Source organism: Myiozetetes cayanensis, unplaced genomic scaffold (genome assembly GCF_022539395.1).
Source record: "Myiozetetes cayanensis isolate MyiCay16 unplaced genomic scaffold, myiCay2020 scf5-8, whole genome shotgun sequence".
In the NCBI taxonomy this organism is placed as follows: domain Eukaryota; kingdom Metazoa; phylum Chordata; class Aves; order Passeriformes; family Tyrannidae; genus Myiozetetes; species Myiozetetes cayanensis.
The window spans coordinates 791,058-808,578 of NW_026087742.1; the positions used below are offsets into that span (position 1 = coordinate 791,058).

Genomic DNA, 17,521 nt, shown 5'->3' on the forward strand with positions numbered 1-17,521 from the left:
CTGCTCTGGTTGTGACAATACCCACTTCTGGCTTTGATCAGATCCAGGGCATATGCAGGGAAGGGCCTGAGCTGAAATGTCTCCCAGCCTTGGTTTCCAGGAGCAGTGGTAGATCTGCATTTGAAAGGAGTTTTAAACCCAGGACCATTAGTCCTTCCCAGAGTTCAGGAGCACTTGGATCTGTGAGGACTCTGAGGGGTGGCAGGGCAGGCATGGAGCAGCTAAAGGCTTCTGTTCCTCCTTCATTTTGTAGCTGTTCTTCCTATTTTGGGGGCTGTAGAAACAAGACACTGTTTGTGCACTTTTCTCCAGGTGCCAGTCAGTGTCCTGTGCCTCAGGTATCCCCAAGAAACTTTCCTCTGTTGTGGGAATCTGTTAAGAATAAACAGAGAGAGGACGGGTGGGGATTTGTAGCAGCCTCTTTGTCCTGAGCATCATTTCTCTGCTTCCAATCCAGAGAGAGAGACAATCCCCTGTGGGCTTGCAAAGCCCCCCTCCTGAAGAAGTCAGAGAAAGATGGAGGAATTGCTAAAACTCCTGATAATATTCCCTCTCCGGTTCATCCTGCTGTGTCCTGATCTGGATACAACAGGCTCTGCTGGCTCCAGGGGCACTGTGACTTCAGGGCAACAGCAAGGGAGCTGGCCATTTGCAACCCAGCATGAGCCCAGCTGCTCCCCTCCTTCATGGCAGGGCAGAGCTGAGCAGATAAGGAACATTTGTGCTGTTTCTGATCTAAATCCTGTTTTCCACCTGTCCTTGTGTCTCTCTCTGTCTCTGTCTCTCTCTCTCCTTGTCTGTTGTCGTTTTGCCTGTCCTCCATGCAGGTGGAAAAGCCTAGCATAAAGCCTTCCAAACCAAAAAAGACCACAACAAGCCATAAACCCCTGAAAAAGGCCAAAGACAAGCAGATTGCATCTGGCCGGGCTGCCAAGAAAAAGAGCGCCGAGACCTCCAACACAGCAAAGCCAGAGGACAAGGAGAAAAGTAAAGAGATGAACAATAAACTGGCTGAGGCAAAAGAGTAAATGTCACTGCACTTTCCTTTCTTACTCATTTTTTTTTCCTTTTCTTTCTTTTTTTCCTTCTTTTTTTTCCCCCCCACTCTTGATTAAATAAAGGCCACAAAATTAATTAGAGGCTTCTAATCTGCTTTTTGTTCTGATTGTATTAGAAGCTTTTCTGTTTTATTTCCAAGGAGGATTAGGGAATCCTTGTTTCTGAGGTCAGGTTGTTCTGCTTTGCCTGCACAACACGGCTCTGCACAGAGTGAGGGACGTGGGAATGCACGAGCGGGGGCGTAGGAGGTGAAGGTGATGGATCATGGTTACATCCAACAGCCTGGTCCTTTCTTGGGCTGGTCCTTCAGGGCTTTGCCAGCATGGAAGTGCCCGTGGAGCCATGGAAGGGCTGTGCTCTCATCCCAGGAGGCCCTTTTGGGTTGGCCCTTGTTGGGTCGTCTCCCACTGGTGCCAGAGGGTGAAGGGTTTTGGAGGCAGAGAGGATCAGGTTCATTCATGGTGCTGTGGATCTGCTGGGAATCCACCAGAATCAGGGGTGTGGCCAAGAGGATTCCCCCTGGTGACACTGGTGGGATTTCTGCTCCAAGAAGCAACGGGAAAGGAGATCCCAGGGAAATAAAGGGCCAAATCCTCCCCCAGGGTAGCTGGGGGTAGGTCCAGCTGCATCAAGGCAGCTTCACCCTCAACACCACTTGAAGTCCTTGATTTTAAATAAAAAACTGAGTGAAAGAGGGTGCAGAGAGCAGTGAAGACTTTCCAAGCACGTGGCAGGTTAGACGGGGTTATCAGCAGGTTGTTCTTCCCTATTGTTTCCCCCAGGTTGTGGATCCTTTTCAGTTATTCCCTGTTTGGTTTGAATCTTGGTCTGCTTTCTTCACTTCTGGGGTGCCAGTAGGCAGAGTTGAGTTTCAGAAAGAGGTTTGGTTTGCAGGTGTGACCTTCCAAGAGGTAGAAAGAAACGTGTCAGCAAGGTCGGCTGGAGCTGTGCTGTTGGCCCCTGCTGTGCTGATCCTTCCAGCTCCTGGGGTTCATGTTGGCTCATAAGCATCCCAAGAGGGCCACAAAAAAGATGCTGGGATCCCTAGACTCCCTCCAGGCAAGATCTCAGGGTTCCAATCCTATTTTTACTGTGCCCTTACTCTGGGAAATCCCCAGGCCCAATTTGGAAGCTCTAAACACGGCAGGACCCTTTGTCGGCAGCGTGACCTGGCCCAACAGACTGGCACTGCACCCCCCAGAATCTGGGTCACTGCATCAGTGGCAGCTGGGAGAGTTGTGGTTCCAGTCCAAATTTATTGTGCCTAGCTCCTGGGTTGGGTCCTAAATACAGAAGGATTTATCTTGACCCCACCAAACTGAGCTGTTAAACTCTCCCGTAGCAGAGAGGCCTCAGGTCAAGGCGCAGGGTTCTCATTATTTATTTTGGCAGCCCCAAAATGTCTCCCCTAACATGAAGTCCAGGGTGAAACTTTCAGAGAACAATTGGGAAGGACGAAGAGAGAGGTGGGAGGTAGGGTAGGGAGGCGGTTGTTGCTGTGGAGGTGTTGAGGTGAGGAAAGTCTCACTGCTGAGGGCGTTTTAGGGACGTGAAACAGAACAGAGAAAGGGACGTGTGGGGAGGATGAGGAGTCCCACTTTTGGGCTCTCACCCCGTTAGGATTGGGGTTTTTTTGGAAAGGTAAATGAGTGGTGGGCTACAAGGCTGAGGGGGAGTTTCCAAAGGGGAGGGAAGCTCTGTGATGTAGAGATAGTGAGGTTTGCTGGCCTTAGTGCTGAGTAACTGCCACGTTCAGTGTGTCGTGTGACGTGTCCTGTTTGCCTTGCTGACAGCCTAAACCTTCGAGTAGCAGTGAGTGTAGTGTTCTGAACCCAGTGGTGTATTTCCAAGCTTTAGCTGTGTTAGAACTGTGTGCTATGAGCTAGTCAGGTCGTGTCTGTGGAAAATATATATTCATATATAGAAATATATATATATATTTAAACCTCCGCTGTTTGGGAGGAAACCAGGGAAAATCCTCCAGGAAGTAAAACTGTGGAAGTCTTTGTGAATGTAGTGCTTTTATTTAATTTTTTTTTTTTTTTTTTTAATTTTGATGTGCATGCCCTCATGGAGATGCTGACCTGTTGCATACTGACCATTGCTTTTCTGAGTGCTCAGAAGCCCCTGCAGCAGCTCAGCTCTGTCTCCAGCACTGAGCTGGGGGGAGAGGGGTGTGCTCACAGCTCTTCCCACCCACAAGGGACAACTGGCCAGAGAAGATGAGCTCCCCAAGGCTTGGTGTGATTTTGAGGTGCTTCATGCATCTTCCTGCTCCTCAGCAGCGTCCTCTGCTGTGGCAGGATGTGGCACCAGCCCTGCAGATGATGTGTCACGGCAGACAGGGCACATCAGGGAAGCACTAGACAGTTCCCAATAGCCCAACAAACACACCAGTCTGACAGAGGGACAGACCACACCAAGCAATTGTCCCCGTTATTTTTTGGCCCCGAGTTTCACGTTGATAGAGACGCATTGACGCTTGCCACTGTTCCACCTTGAATTCAGGGGGCATGTGGCCCTTGACTTCAAGGTTTGAACTACATTTTGCCCAAGGAACGTCATTAAGATGCTCAGACCACCTAATCAAAGCATCTCCATGACCCTGGATCAACTGCTGAACGTGCATCAGCTCCAGGATTGCTCCTTCTCAGTGAAGAGCATCCATCCCTGTGCAACGTGCACAGTGAGTGGTCACAATATGGCTTTGTGTTCCTTAATATGTGAAGTTTTTTGGTGGCAGAATGTCTAGGTGGTCTTTAAGGTCCTTCTAACCCAAACCATTCCATGAGCTCAGTACAGAGCCAGAGGTCCAAATTCCCACCCTAGGAAGGAACTTCCCAAGGGCCGTCAAGCCATCTATTTTGACCACCTCTCTTTGGGTGGGATGAATGGTCCTTGGAAGGTTTTTTTTCTGGGAGGCTGGTAGGGCCTGGAAACCCCCACCCCTACTCAACAGTAACAAAGCTGGGATAGACATCCTTGGGCTGTGCTCCATGTGCAGCAGGTCTCAGCATGCATCCAACACCCCCCCCCAGCACACAGTTAGCACTGCACTGAACGCCAGGAAATGCAGCAGAGTCGAGCCTCAGGGGGAAATCCTGCATACTCTGCCCTCCCCAGACTCTGTGCCCATCCAACCCACTCAGGTTTATCAGAAAGGAGACCAAATCTCTGCCGTTCCAAGTTCACTCTGGGCTCTGAGCTTGTCGATCCCACTGGGAAACTGCTCTGCTGTTGTGTGTTTGCAGCTCCCACGATGCTGATCTGTAATATTATGTTCTGCTTTCCTTTGTAAAAAGAAAAGAAAAGAAAAAAAAAAAAATGTTTTGCTTTTTACCCTGTGAGAGTTCCTGTGCTGTCTGTTGCTTGCTTTTGCATTTTCACTGTATTGTACTGTTACTCCTTTCTGCAAAATGGTGCTAATTGCTGACTGAGCTCCTGTTTCTCTGACGCTTCGCACACCAATCGCCTGCTTCTCCATTTGCCCGGTGCCCAGACCCGGCACCCGTGAATTCCACAAAACTCTCGCCTCTTGGAGGCAGATAGGAAGTGTCTAATTAATATTTTGTGGCCTGGGTTCGGTTGCATATCACGGATTGTCTCTTGTAAACATGTTGAGCACACCTCCTCGTGGTGCTTTCTCCTTGTTGCTGTTCTGATGAGAGTCACACACACACACACACACAACACACACACACTCAAATTAATGTATAGCCAATTGATTGTGACGTGCTTGTGATCTTTGCTTGCTCAAAGGGTTCTTTTTCCAATGATAAATAAATGCTGAAGACGAATACCACCTCCTGGAGCTTGTTTTCTCGACAAGAAGCACAGTTTAGTGAAAGAAACACCCTTCCAACTGAAATCAGGCTTGTGTTGTTAGAACTGCCCCTTCCACGCCTGCCCTAGGCACAGCCTGACTCCCTTTAGGTGGCTGCTAACCCCAGACTAGCCTGGAGCCCTCTGAGGGCAGTGAAGCCGTGTGGTTGGAGCAGGTTTGCCTTTATTTTCCATATGAGATGTCTGTGAGCAGAGGATCTGTGCAGGGAGAGCCCTGCTGAGCCCTCCTGTGCCCACCTTCACTGGCCCAGGGAGCAGAGACCAAAGCCCCTGGAGAGCTGGAGGGAGGGGAGGTGACGTGGATGAGGTGACTCGATTACAAACCCTTTCCCAATGTTAATTACAGTGTTCCAACTGCCTCCAGCTTTGCTTTTCTCCCAAAACCAAGGCTGAGCAACCTGGTCTAGAGGGAGGTGTCCCTGCCCATGGCAAGGGGTTGGAATGAGATGAGGTTTAAGGCCCCTTCCAATCCAAACCATTCTAGGACTCTGTGGAAACCACCTGAAAAGGCCTATGAGGGGTCAAAGGGCTGTAAATCCTCACTGAAAGGAGTGGCAAGTTCTTGGGTTGAGCACTTTGAGAGCCCATGGAAATGCAAAGCTCTGATTTTATATTAATGAAAGTGTTGGATATCTGAAGAAAATGGTGGTTGTGAAAAAGCAGGGCTGGGGGCACAATTTTATTTTAAATGGTGACCCTAACCTTTTTTCTTTTAATTAGCCTGCAATTTTGATTTTTAATCATGTTTTCTCTTTTAATGGATGCTCCAATAAAATCCCCACCAACCTGAAGAAAACTATTGCATTTTTGAGCAACCTGGGCTAGTGGAAGGTGCCCCACAGCAGGGAGTTTGCAACCAGATGGTCTTAAAGGTCTATGACTCTGAAATCCTCTCCTCCACCACAGCTCTGTTACCTCCATGGAGCACCAACCCTTTCCTGCCTTACTGCTGCTGGGGGCTATTTCACATCCCTGCCTGGTTTACAGATCACTGCCTGAATTTATTCCATCTGTGACCACCTGCTGATACCAGTGCTGCTTTCTGATGTCCTGCTGTACCACCCTGCCTTCCCTGTCCCTTCCCCACCAGCTCCATCCATCCATCCATCAGCCACACACACCTGATCTCTGCAATGTTTCAGCGGGGCTGTAGCTCAGGGGATTTATCATTTCACCCTCCACTGCTGGTCCTGGAGAAAATGTTCATTTTTAAAAGATTTGTCGTTATCTGTGACAACCCACGATGGCCAACAAAGTGTTTCTCCCCTGACACAAAGGTCCAGGGGCTTTTTCCATGCTGCAGCACAGATGGGGACCCCACCTGCTCCCACCCTAATGGTCACTGCTGGGGTCTGGGCGAGGGAACAGGGAGGGGGGAGAATAACTGGAATTTAAAGAGTCAAAAGTCTTCTTCTTGAAGTCTTAGAGGTGTTTTCCAGCCTAAGTGATGCTGTGATCTTTGTGGCTTTGCAGAGGTGCCACCCTGCCTGCCCTGAGCAGCCCCACCAGGAGTGGCCTCCATCCTTCCAGCGTTAATGAGCTGATTTTAAATACCTCGTGTGCACACCTGGGATCCTTGTGCATGGGTGCATGAGGAAGTTCCCCCTTGATACTCCCCATCCTTCCATTCCAGCCTGGGCACAGGACTGAGATTTATCAGTGTTGACACTTCCAAACCTCGGAGCTTCCTCTGAAAACCTCAGTGATCATTTATTACGTCCCTGGCTGGTAAAAGGATGAGTGCAGATGTTCCATCAGCCCTTGTACGAATGCAGCCTCTTTGTGTGTCATAATATTCTTTGGATTTAGGGTTTATTTGAAGATGTGCCAGTGCAGGAGAGAAAGGGACCTTTTAAGAAGATGCCTCTGTCATAAGTTGCATCTCCCAACATCCAAGGAATAAACTGCCATCCCCAAGAGTGGCATCAGCTCCAGAAGAGGAGCCATGCAGGAAGAAGAAATCCTCTAGTATGAACAAGAGGATATGGATATGCTCAGCTCTAAGAACAGTATCTTTTCCACAGCTGGGAAATACTGTGATGTTCGGACATGGGCTTCAGCTCTGCCTGGTTCCAGCAGTGCCATGGTAAGTTTGATCCAGTCAGGGAATTGTCCTGCTACATGTGAGCTTTCTGGGTGGGGAGCAATCCCACCAAAGCCACTGGGGGGTGTGGGATGGGGGGGTGACAGAGCTCTGAGCACCTCAGGACTGGTGGTCTGTCAGGAACTCTGAGCTGCTTGTGAACACTTCATTTCTGTTGCAGGGTGCCCTGGGAACAGCTCCCTGATCCTGACTGTCCTGTGGAGAAGATGTGAGCAAAGGATAAAAGAAAATCCTGCTAATGGGTTGAAGGCATCTTTCTGCTTCCTAAAAGGCCAGCTCTCCCTGCAGGCAGTCTGCTCCAGGGAAGACAAGGACCAGCCATCGGAAAAATGATGGATGAGGAGCAGTGACAGACCTCAGTGACGTGTGAGAGCCCTGAGGAATGATAACTGTGCCTTCAGTGTGTTCAGTGGTGTGTGAGGTGGAAGGGGGAAGCATTTCTGACCCCTCCCTGTTGTCCCCTGCCCACCCTAACCCAGCCTGTGGCATGCAGCAGCCCCAAACCCCTGAGCAAAGCTGGGTCTTCTGTGTCTTCCTGGGGAGACCTGCATGTCCTGCCTGGCTCTGGGAGAGGTCTGGAGAGCTGGGTCACAGCAGAGGGTGAGGAGCACCAGGCGTGGCACAGGGTGGAGGGGATCCCACCACACAGTGGGTGGCTGATGGGTCTGTCTTTATCAGTTAAACAGCACTCAGGAGAACTTGGTGGTGCCAGGACCAGATGGTCAGCATAGAGAAATCCTGAGAGTAGCCCCTGGCCTTTGGACTGAGCTGTTCCTTGGGCTGGTTCAGGATTTAGGACCCAACTGAGACAAGCTCAGCTGTGGCCACCTTGTTTGGAGCCAGGGGATTTGCCCAGAGAAGCTGTGGCTGCCCCTGGATCCTTGGAAGTGTCCAAGGCCAGGTTAGATGGGCTTGGAGCAAGTTGGGATAGTGAGAGATGTCCCTGCCCATGGCAGGGGGTTTGGATGATCTTGAAATCCTTCCAGACCATTGTGTTGTTCTGTGGTTTGTCAGCAGGGACATGAGCAAGGCACCTTTGATTTCGTGACACAGGTCATGCTTTGGAGCCATAAGGACACTGAATGTCCCTGCCCCCCTTGCCCCTGCTCCTGCCCCTCTGCCCAAGTTCCACTGCTGATCACACACCTGTGTCCCTGCTGGCTCCTGTCCCTGCAGTGCCCTCACCCCGTCACATCCCGTGTGCACACCATGGTGCTGTTCCTTCTTGCCTTCAAAATCATTTCTACTCCCTCCTCCCTGCCTGTCTGTCCCACAACTGCTTCTTTGACCCCTTGCTTTCTCCCCTAAGCTACTTTCCCCTCCACACCATCCTGAATTCCCAGCTCCACCAGGGACCTTGTCCTTCCCATTCCCCCCAGTGAGTGTCTCATGTGCTGTCCTCCTGGACTGTGAGTCTTTCTCTCTGCCTGTACTGTGTGATCTCACTCACTGCCTGGAATAAACGATACCTCACTCACCAACTGCCCCTTCTCTCTCTCTTTTCTTGGTGTGTGGCTTCACTGGCTGTGTCTGCAAGTGCATCGTGTGCCTGTCCCTGTGGCCACTGGAGCAGTTGTTCTCACTGCTGCCTCTCTCCCCACAGTCCTTTGGGGTGACTCTGCTCGTGCTCTTGTCCTCTGGTGCCTTTGTTTCTCTCTTTTACAGCCCCAGGGACGAGCTCTGCTGGCAGCGCAGGAGCCCGGCACACTCAGAGCTGCAGCACCTCCTGTCCCTTGCCATCCTGGTGCATCTGATAGAGTTGGCCTCCCTCCAGCTCCCTGCAGAGGTGTCCTGTGCTGCCAGGTGGCTCAACAAATGCAGCAGGCGAGGAGAGTGAAGGAGAAATCTGGTAGCCCAGAGCAGAAGCAGCTGATGGTGAAGGAACGTCACTACTCTGGGACAGAAAACAGTGGGCACAAGTGTGTCAGTGCAAGCCCAAGCAGGACAAGCAGCAGAAGCTGGCTTGGCATGTTCCAGAGATGGATGCCCAGGAGGTTTCTTCTGGCTCAGAAGGTGCCCTGAACATTTGCTTCCTCCATCCCAGGCCAGGACTGGACGTGCCACCGAGGTCCCCAGCTGACCTTAGGGGTCTACTGAAGTCTTCTGACATCTAGATTTGTGCCAGCAGAGCTCTGGAAGAGCTTCTCTATCTGCTGCTCTGCAGGCAGACCTTGGTTTGAACTATGAAGGGCCGAGCTCCTTGTTGCTCACCTCACACCTACAATCAGCTCAGAGCTCACAACCAGGCACCTTCTCCTCCTTCAGACCTTGCTGGCCCCAAACTGGTGCAGGTTTCCAGGTCTCACCCCAGCTGTGCAATGACAGCACCCCTTCTGGCTGCTGAGGTGCAGAGCAAGGCTGGAATGCTGCCTTGCACCCTCCCAGCTCACTCTTCCCAAGGCTGTACCCCGGGCCAGACCTCTCTGTGCAGCCCTGCAGAGAAGCAGCCAGGGCTGCTCCTGCTCTGCATCCTGTGGTGGCCCTGGAGAAAATCATGGAATCACCTCCCCCTCACACTCCTTCCAGTTTGGAATGAAGCTTTACTGGCACAGACAGTCATGCAATTATCTGTATTCAGTGCTTCAGAGTGGATTTTTTGCCTTCAGAGTTCTATTCTGAAATGCAGGGCAGCAGCAAGTGCAGGATTGGACACCAAGGGAGAGGTCCTGGCTCCTCTGGATCCTGTTGAGCCTGGATCATCACACACACTGGCACAGGGCAGCTTGAGCATCTTCCCCTAATGCTCTGATTTATGGTGCTGGGTTCTCCTCAGTCCCACAGGAACTGGAAAGCTGAAAGAACTCAGCACATTTCCTACCGACCTCTGCCAAACAGCTTCTGGCAGCAAAGAGCTCCTCGTGGTCAGCACAGAGGGCAGGGTAAGGGTGAGTATTTGAGGGAGAGCTGTCCTGCCAGGGTTCTCCATATGGTCCTGCCCCACAAGCCTCTCCTGCAGGGATGGTTGGGCTCCTGTGTCTGGGCTGGGCTGGTTTCATGGGCTGAGGAGATGGTCACTGGGCACTGCCCTCCTGCCATGGTGTCAGCACCTCCTTCCCTCCTCTGACCTGGAACCATTCCCTGCACAAAGACAGCATCAGGCTGGGGGGTGAAGGGGCATCTCCACAGCCCCTTGATGTAACCACTGTGTAAAGCTGCCTATTTTAAAGCCAAGCAGGTTTCTCCTGCCTCTCCATCTGCTTTCTGCCTTCCTGCAGCCTCACAGATCCCTCCCCATCCATCACACCTCTCCTCATCCCTGCAGATCCTCCTCCTCCTTCCTAATGAAGATGGATTCCCTCGTTCCCTGCAGCTCTTTCCTTCCCCTCCCTCACTCTGCGCTTCCACAAGACCCAACCTTTCCTCCGGCACGTCGGATACAGGGCTGGCTCCAGAGCTGATCCCATCAGACATCCAGTGCCTGGATGGATCAATCCTCACCCCCTGGTGTCTCCTGGGGGCATGGAAGAGGAGGGGTTAGGATATGTGAGCCGGGCTAGTTTTCCTGCTGGTCCTTTTGAGAGGAGCCAGGTCCTTCCTGAGCAGCACAAGAACTTGGCTCCCCTGGCACAGGGCTCCCACCACCCACCTTGAGGGGAACAAGCTGCTGCTCTGGGAGGCACTTGCACAGCGAGTTCCGTGCAGGTTATAATCAATTGGCGAGCAACTTTTTGTAGCTGATGGTGGGCGCGGTCCTGCTTCACAGCTCAACCGAGGGCAGCTCAAAGGGTCCAGAACCCCAGCCCTCCCAGTTTTAGTGCACATCCATGGGTTTTGGAGCAGCTCCTTGCAGGGCCCGGGACCAGACTCACCAGGCAGCCTGAGGACACACCAAACACGTGCTCGGGGGGCACTGCAGGACCCTCTGGGCATGGGGCAAAGCCCAGCCCCGGGGTGGCAGCGTGACCTCATGCACCAACTGATTGCTCTGACAAGCTTTGCAATGATGCTCTTTCTCTGCTTCCAGGACCCCTGAGAAAAACCCTGGTGCTACAGAGCAAGAGCCAAGTACCTTAGTGCAGGAGCAACCCTCGTGAAGTCGGGAACTCGTCTGAGCAGCCGCTGGAGCACACGTATAGTCTGCATGAAACGTGCGCGGTCTGGTGGCCTCCAATAAAGCCCGCGAGCAGAGCTCGGTGACACCTCCCCTTGTCTCTCAAGCACGTGGAGTTCCGTCACCGGGACCTGTGTGATGAAGTGTAGCATGTCTGTGCCTGGATGTAAGTACAGTAAAGTCAGAGAAAGAAAAATGGGTCTGGTTCTCCCTTTATTTGTAGCTGTGGAACAGCACTTGGGTCTCTTACCGATATCTAATCTAAATCAACTCTCTTTCAGTTTGTACCCACTCCCCCTTGTCCTGTCACTCCAGTTCCTGTTGGGCAGCCCCCCTCTGGTTTCCCTGTAGCCCCTTCAGAACCTGGAGGGTGCTGTGAGGTCTCCACACAACGTTCTCTCCTCCAGGGTGAACAGTCCCAACCTTCTCAGCCCGTCTCCATAGGGAAGGTGCCCCAGTCCCCTTACTAAATGCTGGACAAGACACCAAAACTTGCTGGTAAATCCGTATTTCTTATCAGCATATTTAAAAAAAAAAAAAAAAAAAAAAAAAAGTTTAACTGAAAACTTGTGAAGTACCAACTGGAATTGCTGTAGGAAAAGTTTAGCTGGCTCATGGTTGTTCTGTATGCCCATATTTTCTGGGTGAGGCTCCCTGTGTCCATGAGGGTCTGCTTTGCTGGGTCTAGTTCATAAGAAAACTGCCTTGGGGTGGGAGAAGTCATTCAAGTATTTCAAAGTGAAAATGCCAGTCCATAATACACCTCCTCCTCCAAAGTACTCCTCCTACACACCCCTGTTCCGTGCAGGAGTTATTCCAGATGGCAGGACCACCTTTAGGAGGAGTGGATGATATAGGAGATCCAATCTTCTTCACCTGCATTGGTTATTTCTATTAATCCTGTACCCCTGCCAAGGCACCCCTGATGGCCAAAATCCCAAGAGCTGTAGAGACACAGGACAAAGACACCCACCCAGAAAGATCCTGAAGGAAAATCAGGAACCTAAAATTGCCTCCAGCTCCTGATGTTCACATAATGGTGAATCCCCTCTGATAACAGGAAGGTTGGAGAGAACCTCCTTGTTGAAGGGATGAAACACAGAGAGGAATATTTGTCAGGATGTGTGGCTTGTACAAGGCAAGAAGAAATTGGAGTGAATCCAATCACTGAACCATTGCAAAGCACCTCTGAGAAGATGTGAATAGTAACTAATGAACTGCTCAGTGCAAAGGCTGGAGATTACATGCCTGTGAATAATTGCCTGGCTCGGTAGCTGAAGGGTCCTTGTTACACGTGATTAAGTAATTAACTTTTTTTTTGGTCTATAATTACAATGATTGCACAGTTATTAGAGAGGAGACCAGTCCAAAGCTCCAGTGCCAGTTGGTTGCCTGCAGGAGGTTTTGCTCCAGTTCCCTGGAGCTGCTGGTGTCCCAGGAAAGCAGGACCTGGAAGATGCCTGGCTGTTGCTCTCTGATGTCTCAGGGCCCATCTCTTGTCTCGGAATCAGAGGTGCCCACCATAGATCTAGTCAGCCAAGGATCTTATCTGTGCACAGTTATTTGTAGCAATCAAGACATCCATGGTGGAAATTTTAGAGGAAAAAGGATCATTTTTCCATCAGTATCTGATTTTCAGGGAGGCAGCTCAAAAGCCAGCCCAAACATTCACCAAAATACAGATATTTTTTCTGCCTCTTCAGGTCCCTGAAGGTGAGAGCAGGAGCAAGGGGCCACCAGCTTTCATTTCACCAGTGGACATTGTAGGGAAATGTGTCTGAAGTGGGAAGGGGAAATTTCACAGAGGTAGGTTTTGAAGCAGCAGAGCTGATTTAAATGGTGGCCCAGATCAAGGCAGAAGAAAACATTTGTGTAACCCATAAATAGCCACATGTGTTCTCCCAGACTGGGCACAATATTTCAGATAAGCCAAAAAAAAAATTCATTTTTCCACAAGTTGAAATATTTACTGTTTATTATGAAAACCCAACACTTTCTGTGTCCTGGCAGATTCTGTTTCCATTGCTAATATTTCTCTCCCCTTCCTCCTCATTTAACTGCTCTCCTCAGGCTCCTGTTTCCTTCCATTTAGCTTTTCTTTCCCTACATAATCTGTCCTACTCAGGGTCCTCCTACTCTCAGAATTAATCAAGTTACTCAGTGCACTGCCCAGATAATTTCCTGCCATGCTTTTCTTTTTAAGATTGCAAAGTCCCTGCAGCTGGGTCTTTCCCTCATTTTGTGCCCTGCTCAAAAATCTTGGTCTTATCGTGAGGTATTACTGTAATAGACGTGATTAATAGGAATTATCCTCCCACCAGCAAGCTTAATTCCATGCTGCTGAATTTTGCATGCCTGCTTTTATCTGGGGTGTACGTGGCACATCCTTCCAGCCTCAGCAGTGCTTTGTGTCAGTGGTGCAACTGTGCAAGGCTGAGGGAGAGGAGGGAATCCCCCAAGCAAGGAAAAACAAGGCTGAAACAGGAGCAACAGAGGGAACCAGAAATTTAGAGCAAGGAAATTAGAAATTAATGCAATGGAGGGAAATAAAGGCAGGAGGTGAAGTTTTCTGTTCCCCCCTCCAGGGGCTGGGTGAGATAACACTGGCCAGGGAGGATGTATTCCCTGGAGAGGAGGGACACAAGGCTGGAAAAGAAGAATAAAGTGCTCAGCAGAGTGTTTCAGGCTGGATCTCAGCTTTTGCAGGCCCCAGGTTTCACAGCTCCAGGGACATGTGCTGATTTTTCAGGGAGAAGCCTTGCCCAGGGGTGAGGAGATGGAGAAAGTTCACAGGAGATGCTTTGCCCCCCAGCAGGACTGGGAGCACAGCAGGGATTAATGCTGCAAAGCTCCTTATACGATGGGATATTTCCATTTAATGAGGCAGCACTGGAGGAGCTCAGTGGGTGGGGAGAGCTACCAGACACATCCATCCAAGACCAGGGCAGGACCCAGGGAGGATTCATTAGGATTTGAGGCCCATCTGTGGTATGAAGTGGCCAAAACTGCTGGAATTGTTGAATCTGCCTTTCTGTTTGTGGGTTACATCCTCAGAAGGTGCAAATGCCCACACCTGGATGGACTCCTTGCTGATTTACACCAGCCGAAGTCTGTCCAAACAGCACAGAATATCCCACAGCTCTTTTTAACACCGTGAATAACACGTTGTGCTTGGTTGATCCCCCCCCCCCAGCAGTGATTCCTAGATGACTTGTGTTCCCTTGTTTCCTCAAGGCTGTTATAAATCCTGCCCTGAATTATTTAACCCCCATTCGCTCCCCCTTTCCTCCATTGTCTTTTCTCTTTTGTTCCCCTTGCCTTGGTGTGTTTATCTCCCAGTCTGTCATTCCAGTCACTTCATTTCTCCCTCTACCCTCATGCATCTTTCATAGTTTACCCCCCTTTGCTCTGGCAAAGGGGCAGGTTTTCCTATTTGGTAGCAGTCAGTTTTTGTGACATATCTGGGTTACTGTCAGGACTCCTTCCCTGTGTAAAATGTCTTTCATTTTTTATGACTCTGCCTTAATAATTTATCCCCCATCAAAGATGTATCATGAAATCACCGTCCTGAAATGGCTTTTCCGTGTTGAGGTAATGGAACAGGGATGGGCTGGAAGGTGTAATTCCCATATGGTGTTTTGGTGCAAGGCAAGCCACAAGTTTCAGGGGAAGGAGAAAGCTGAGAAGATGCTGCTGTTTGGTGTCTAGATTAGAAGGGAAAGGAATGGACCCACATTTGCCCTGCAGTGCAAAAAGTCAAGTGCCTAAAAAGAAAAAGCAAAGCCCCCCCATCCTGCCCAGTCTGTACTATGAGGTGTGTCTGTGTCTGCTTTGTGTTTTTGGAACAGTTGCTTAAGGAGGACAGCGAGATGTGTGGGCAACCCCGCTCATGGTTCAGCTTTCCAGTCACACAGAAACCAAACCGGGTCAGTGGGTTTGCAGAAATTGGGAGATCCTGCAATCCCACCCACGATGATGTGTGGTCAGGTGATTCCTGTCTGAGAAGGCTCTGGAACCAAGGTTTTTCCACCCTTCCCAGTTCTCCCCTGAACAGAGCTCAGAGTTAATCCTCCTTGTCCAACAGGGCATCATCTCGATCTAATATCCCAGGACACGGGGAATTCACCCCTTCCCTCACAAAGCTTTTCTCCCTTGGCACTTAAATATTCATTGCTTTATTATGTCTGATAATAAACAGCCCCACTGGACCTTTAGGAGCTTCTCTTGATGGCAGTGGTTTCCTCTTCTGAAGGATTTCACTAACCTCCCTTCCCCAGAAGATGGCACTTATTGCCTGCTCTCAGTGTTCCCCGAAGCCTATTCAGTACCTTCTTCCCTATCTTCTCCCCAGTCATGATGCACTTTTCTTTGCAGCATCCAGCTTCTCTCATCCATTTTCTCTCCTCCTTTGCCACTGGGCTTAACAGAGGATACAGGATTTCCTTTTTGCTCTTGTTTTAGTGGGTTTTAGCGCCATTTTTGCCTTTGTTTTAGTGTATTCTAATTGTGGACACCAAACAGAAAAGGTTTGAGTTGTAGGCAGCCCTCTTTGTGCTACAAACCAAGATATTTAGGATATCTCACTGGCTCTTGCTGAACAGCTCCTAGATATCATTCATGTTTTTTTAGGCCGAATTTTCTCTCCTGGTTCATCTCATCTACGTTGTTCCCCCGTGTGGAGAAAAGACACATCTTGAACAGTTCATTTCCAAGCCAAGGAGGAAAAAAGGCAACTTGTCTGAATCCAGAAGGGTAAATGTAGTGTTATTAATGTGCTTAAAAATATATGAGTTGCAATTTCTAACTCTGAGCCGCCGGTTATCCGGTAAGACGTGGTTTGGGTTTGATTTTAGTGCTGATGTGGAGCAAGCTGAGAGTTCATCTGTGCAGGATGAACTTCCTTTTTGGAAGAGCTGATCAGCTCCTGAGCTGTTTTCAGCAGGGGGATGTTTCAGAAACACCGAGTGACTGATCTTGTTGGAAAAACCGTCCTGCCACATCTAATCATGACAAGCAAACACAGGCTGAGGGGGAGACCAGGTGGTGCCATCTCCAGTGCTTACAAGGAGCTCTGTAAACAGTGCACTTGCAAATGAACCTTTGCCTGAGGCAGGATTTTAAACAGGCCCTGCTCATGCCACAAATTATGTATCCATTTGGAAATGAGAAATGGTTATTATAATACTCTGAAGGTATTCCTCAACAGCCCTCCTTTTGTGTTAATTGAGCATTCCTGCCAATGTACTGAAAGGGAAAAGGAGAAATTTGAAGCCATTTATTTAACCACACAGCTTAATTTCAAGTACAAAACACAACAGAATTCAGGCTAACAGAATTGCCATAGGGTGGAAATGATTATCAATATAAAATCACAAAGCATTCTCAAGAAGTTACTGATCAACTGGTTGATCATTCACTACTTGTGAACATATCATTCATTGATACAACAGGCTGGTCTCAGCTGGGATAGAAGTTCCCAGTACAGTTGGGTGCCTCCTAAAGGACCTCTCTGTCCCCAAAGAGTTCTACAGATAATGAGTTAGACACACTGGAAAATTACACCTCTATATACAAATAGAATGGAATATTTACAAATAGTCAGGAACAACCACAACGGTTCTTGTCCTGGAGCAAATCTTCAAAATACTGTTTGTGTGTTTACCTTCGTCTCACCCAATACAAATGTACGTGTAAAAAAACCTGCTTTCATAAATGTTGATTTTAGAAATAGACTCAGAGTTCCCACCATTACAGGCCAGTGCTGGTCCCCAGGAAGCTCACACACATGCAAAAAGCAAAACAGTGTTTCAGTGGCATAGCCCTTGTGGAGAAGCTGCTCTTGGTGTGCTGCTTCAAGTTTACACCACAACAACCCATTCCAAGAGCTGCAAACATCCCACAGCTGGAGGACGAGTGTGCCTGTCCATGCAGCTCTGATGGATCCCCCTTCTGGAAGTGACTCCTTATGCTCAGAGCAGCAGCCCAGAGTGACCAAGTCCTTGTGTGGGGGTTTCCCACTTGATCTTTTCAAAGACTTGAGCAACTGTGCAGTCAATGTTTCCTCTCTCTGCCAGGTTCAGTTCAGGCCTCAAATCACCCTGAAATGTTCCCAAAGCAACGGCAGCAGATGGGCTGTTCCCCTTGGAGACCTGTCCTGGCTGTGATCCCTGCATGTAATGAGGGACCCCAAAGCCCCGCACAACTTAGGGGGGACCCCAGCCCCCTGCACGCCCTGGGACAGACCCCAAGCCCCTGCCCGCCTTATGGGGGTCCCCAGGGCCTGCAGGCCTTGGGAGGAAACCCAAACCCTGCCGTGTGCCCCTGTCAGTGTAGATGGAATCTGCCCCGGGAATGTGAACCCTGATGCTTTGGCTCCTGCTGCTCCAGAGATGCTGGGGGAACACAGCCAGTGCGGGGTGTGTGGAGAAGGGAGGCTCCCAAGGGAGTGTCCCAGGGTCCCCTGT

General features: G+C 49.9%; 1 protein-coding gene across 3 annotated transcripts in view; it reads left to right on the forward strand.

Moving 5' to 3' along the window:
- Positions 1-11,488, forward strand: part of MAP6 (microtubule associated protein 6) — a 31,182-nt gene extending 19,694 nt beyond the window's left edge. The window contains exons 3-6 of one of the 3 annotated variants that reach the window (XR_007631030.1): positions 828-1,024; positions 6,927-6,988; positions 7,167-9,891; positions 10,971-11,488. Coding sequence is in view for 2 of the 3 variants with exons in the window: in XM_050333479.1 (XP_050189436.1) it covers positions 828-1,024; positions 6,712-6,805 (291 nt within the window). In the remaining variant the exon portion in view is untranslated. The other 2 variants (XM_050333480.1, XM_050333479.1) reach the window with 2 other exon arrangements.
- The last annotated feature ends 6,033 nt before the right edge of the window (positions 11,489-17,521 follow it).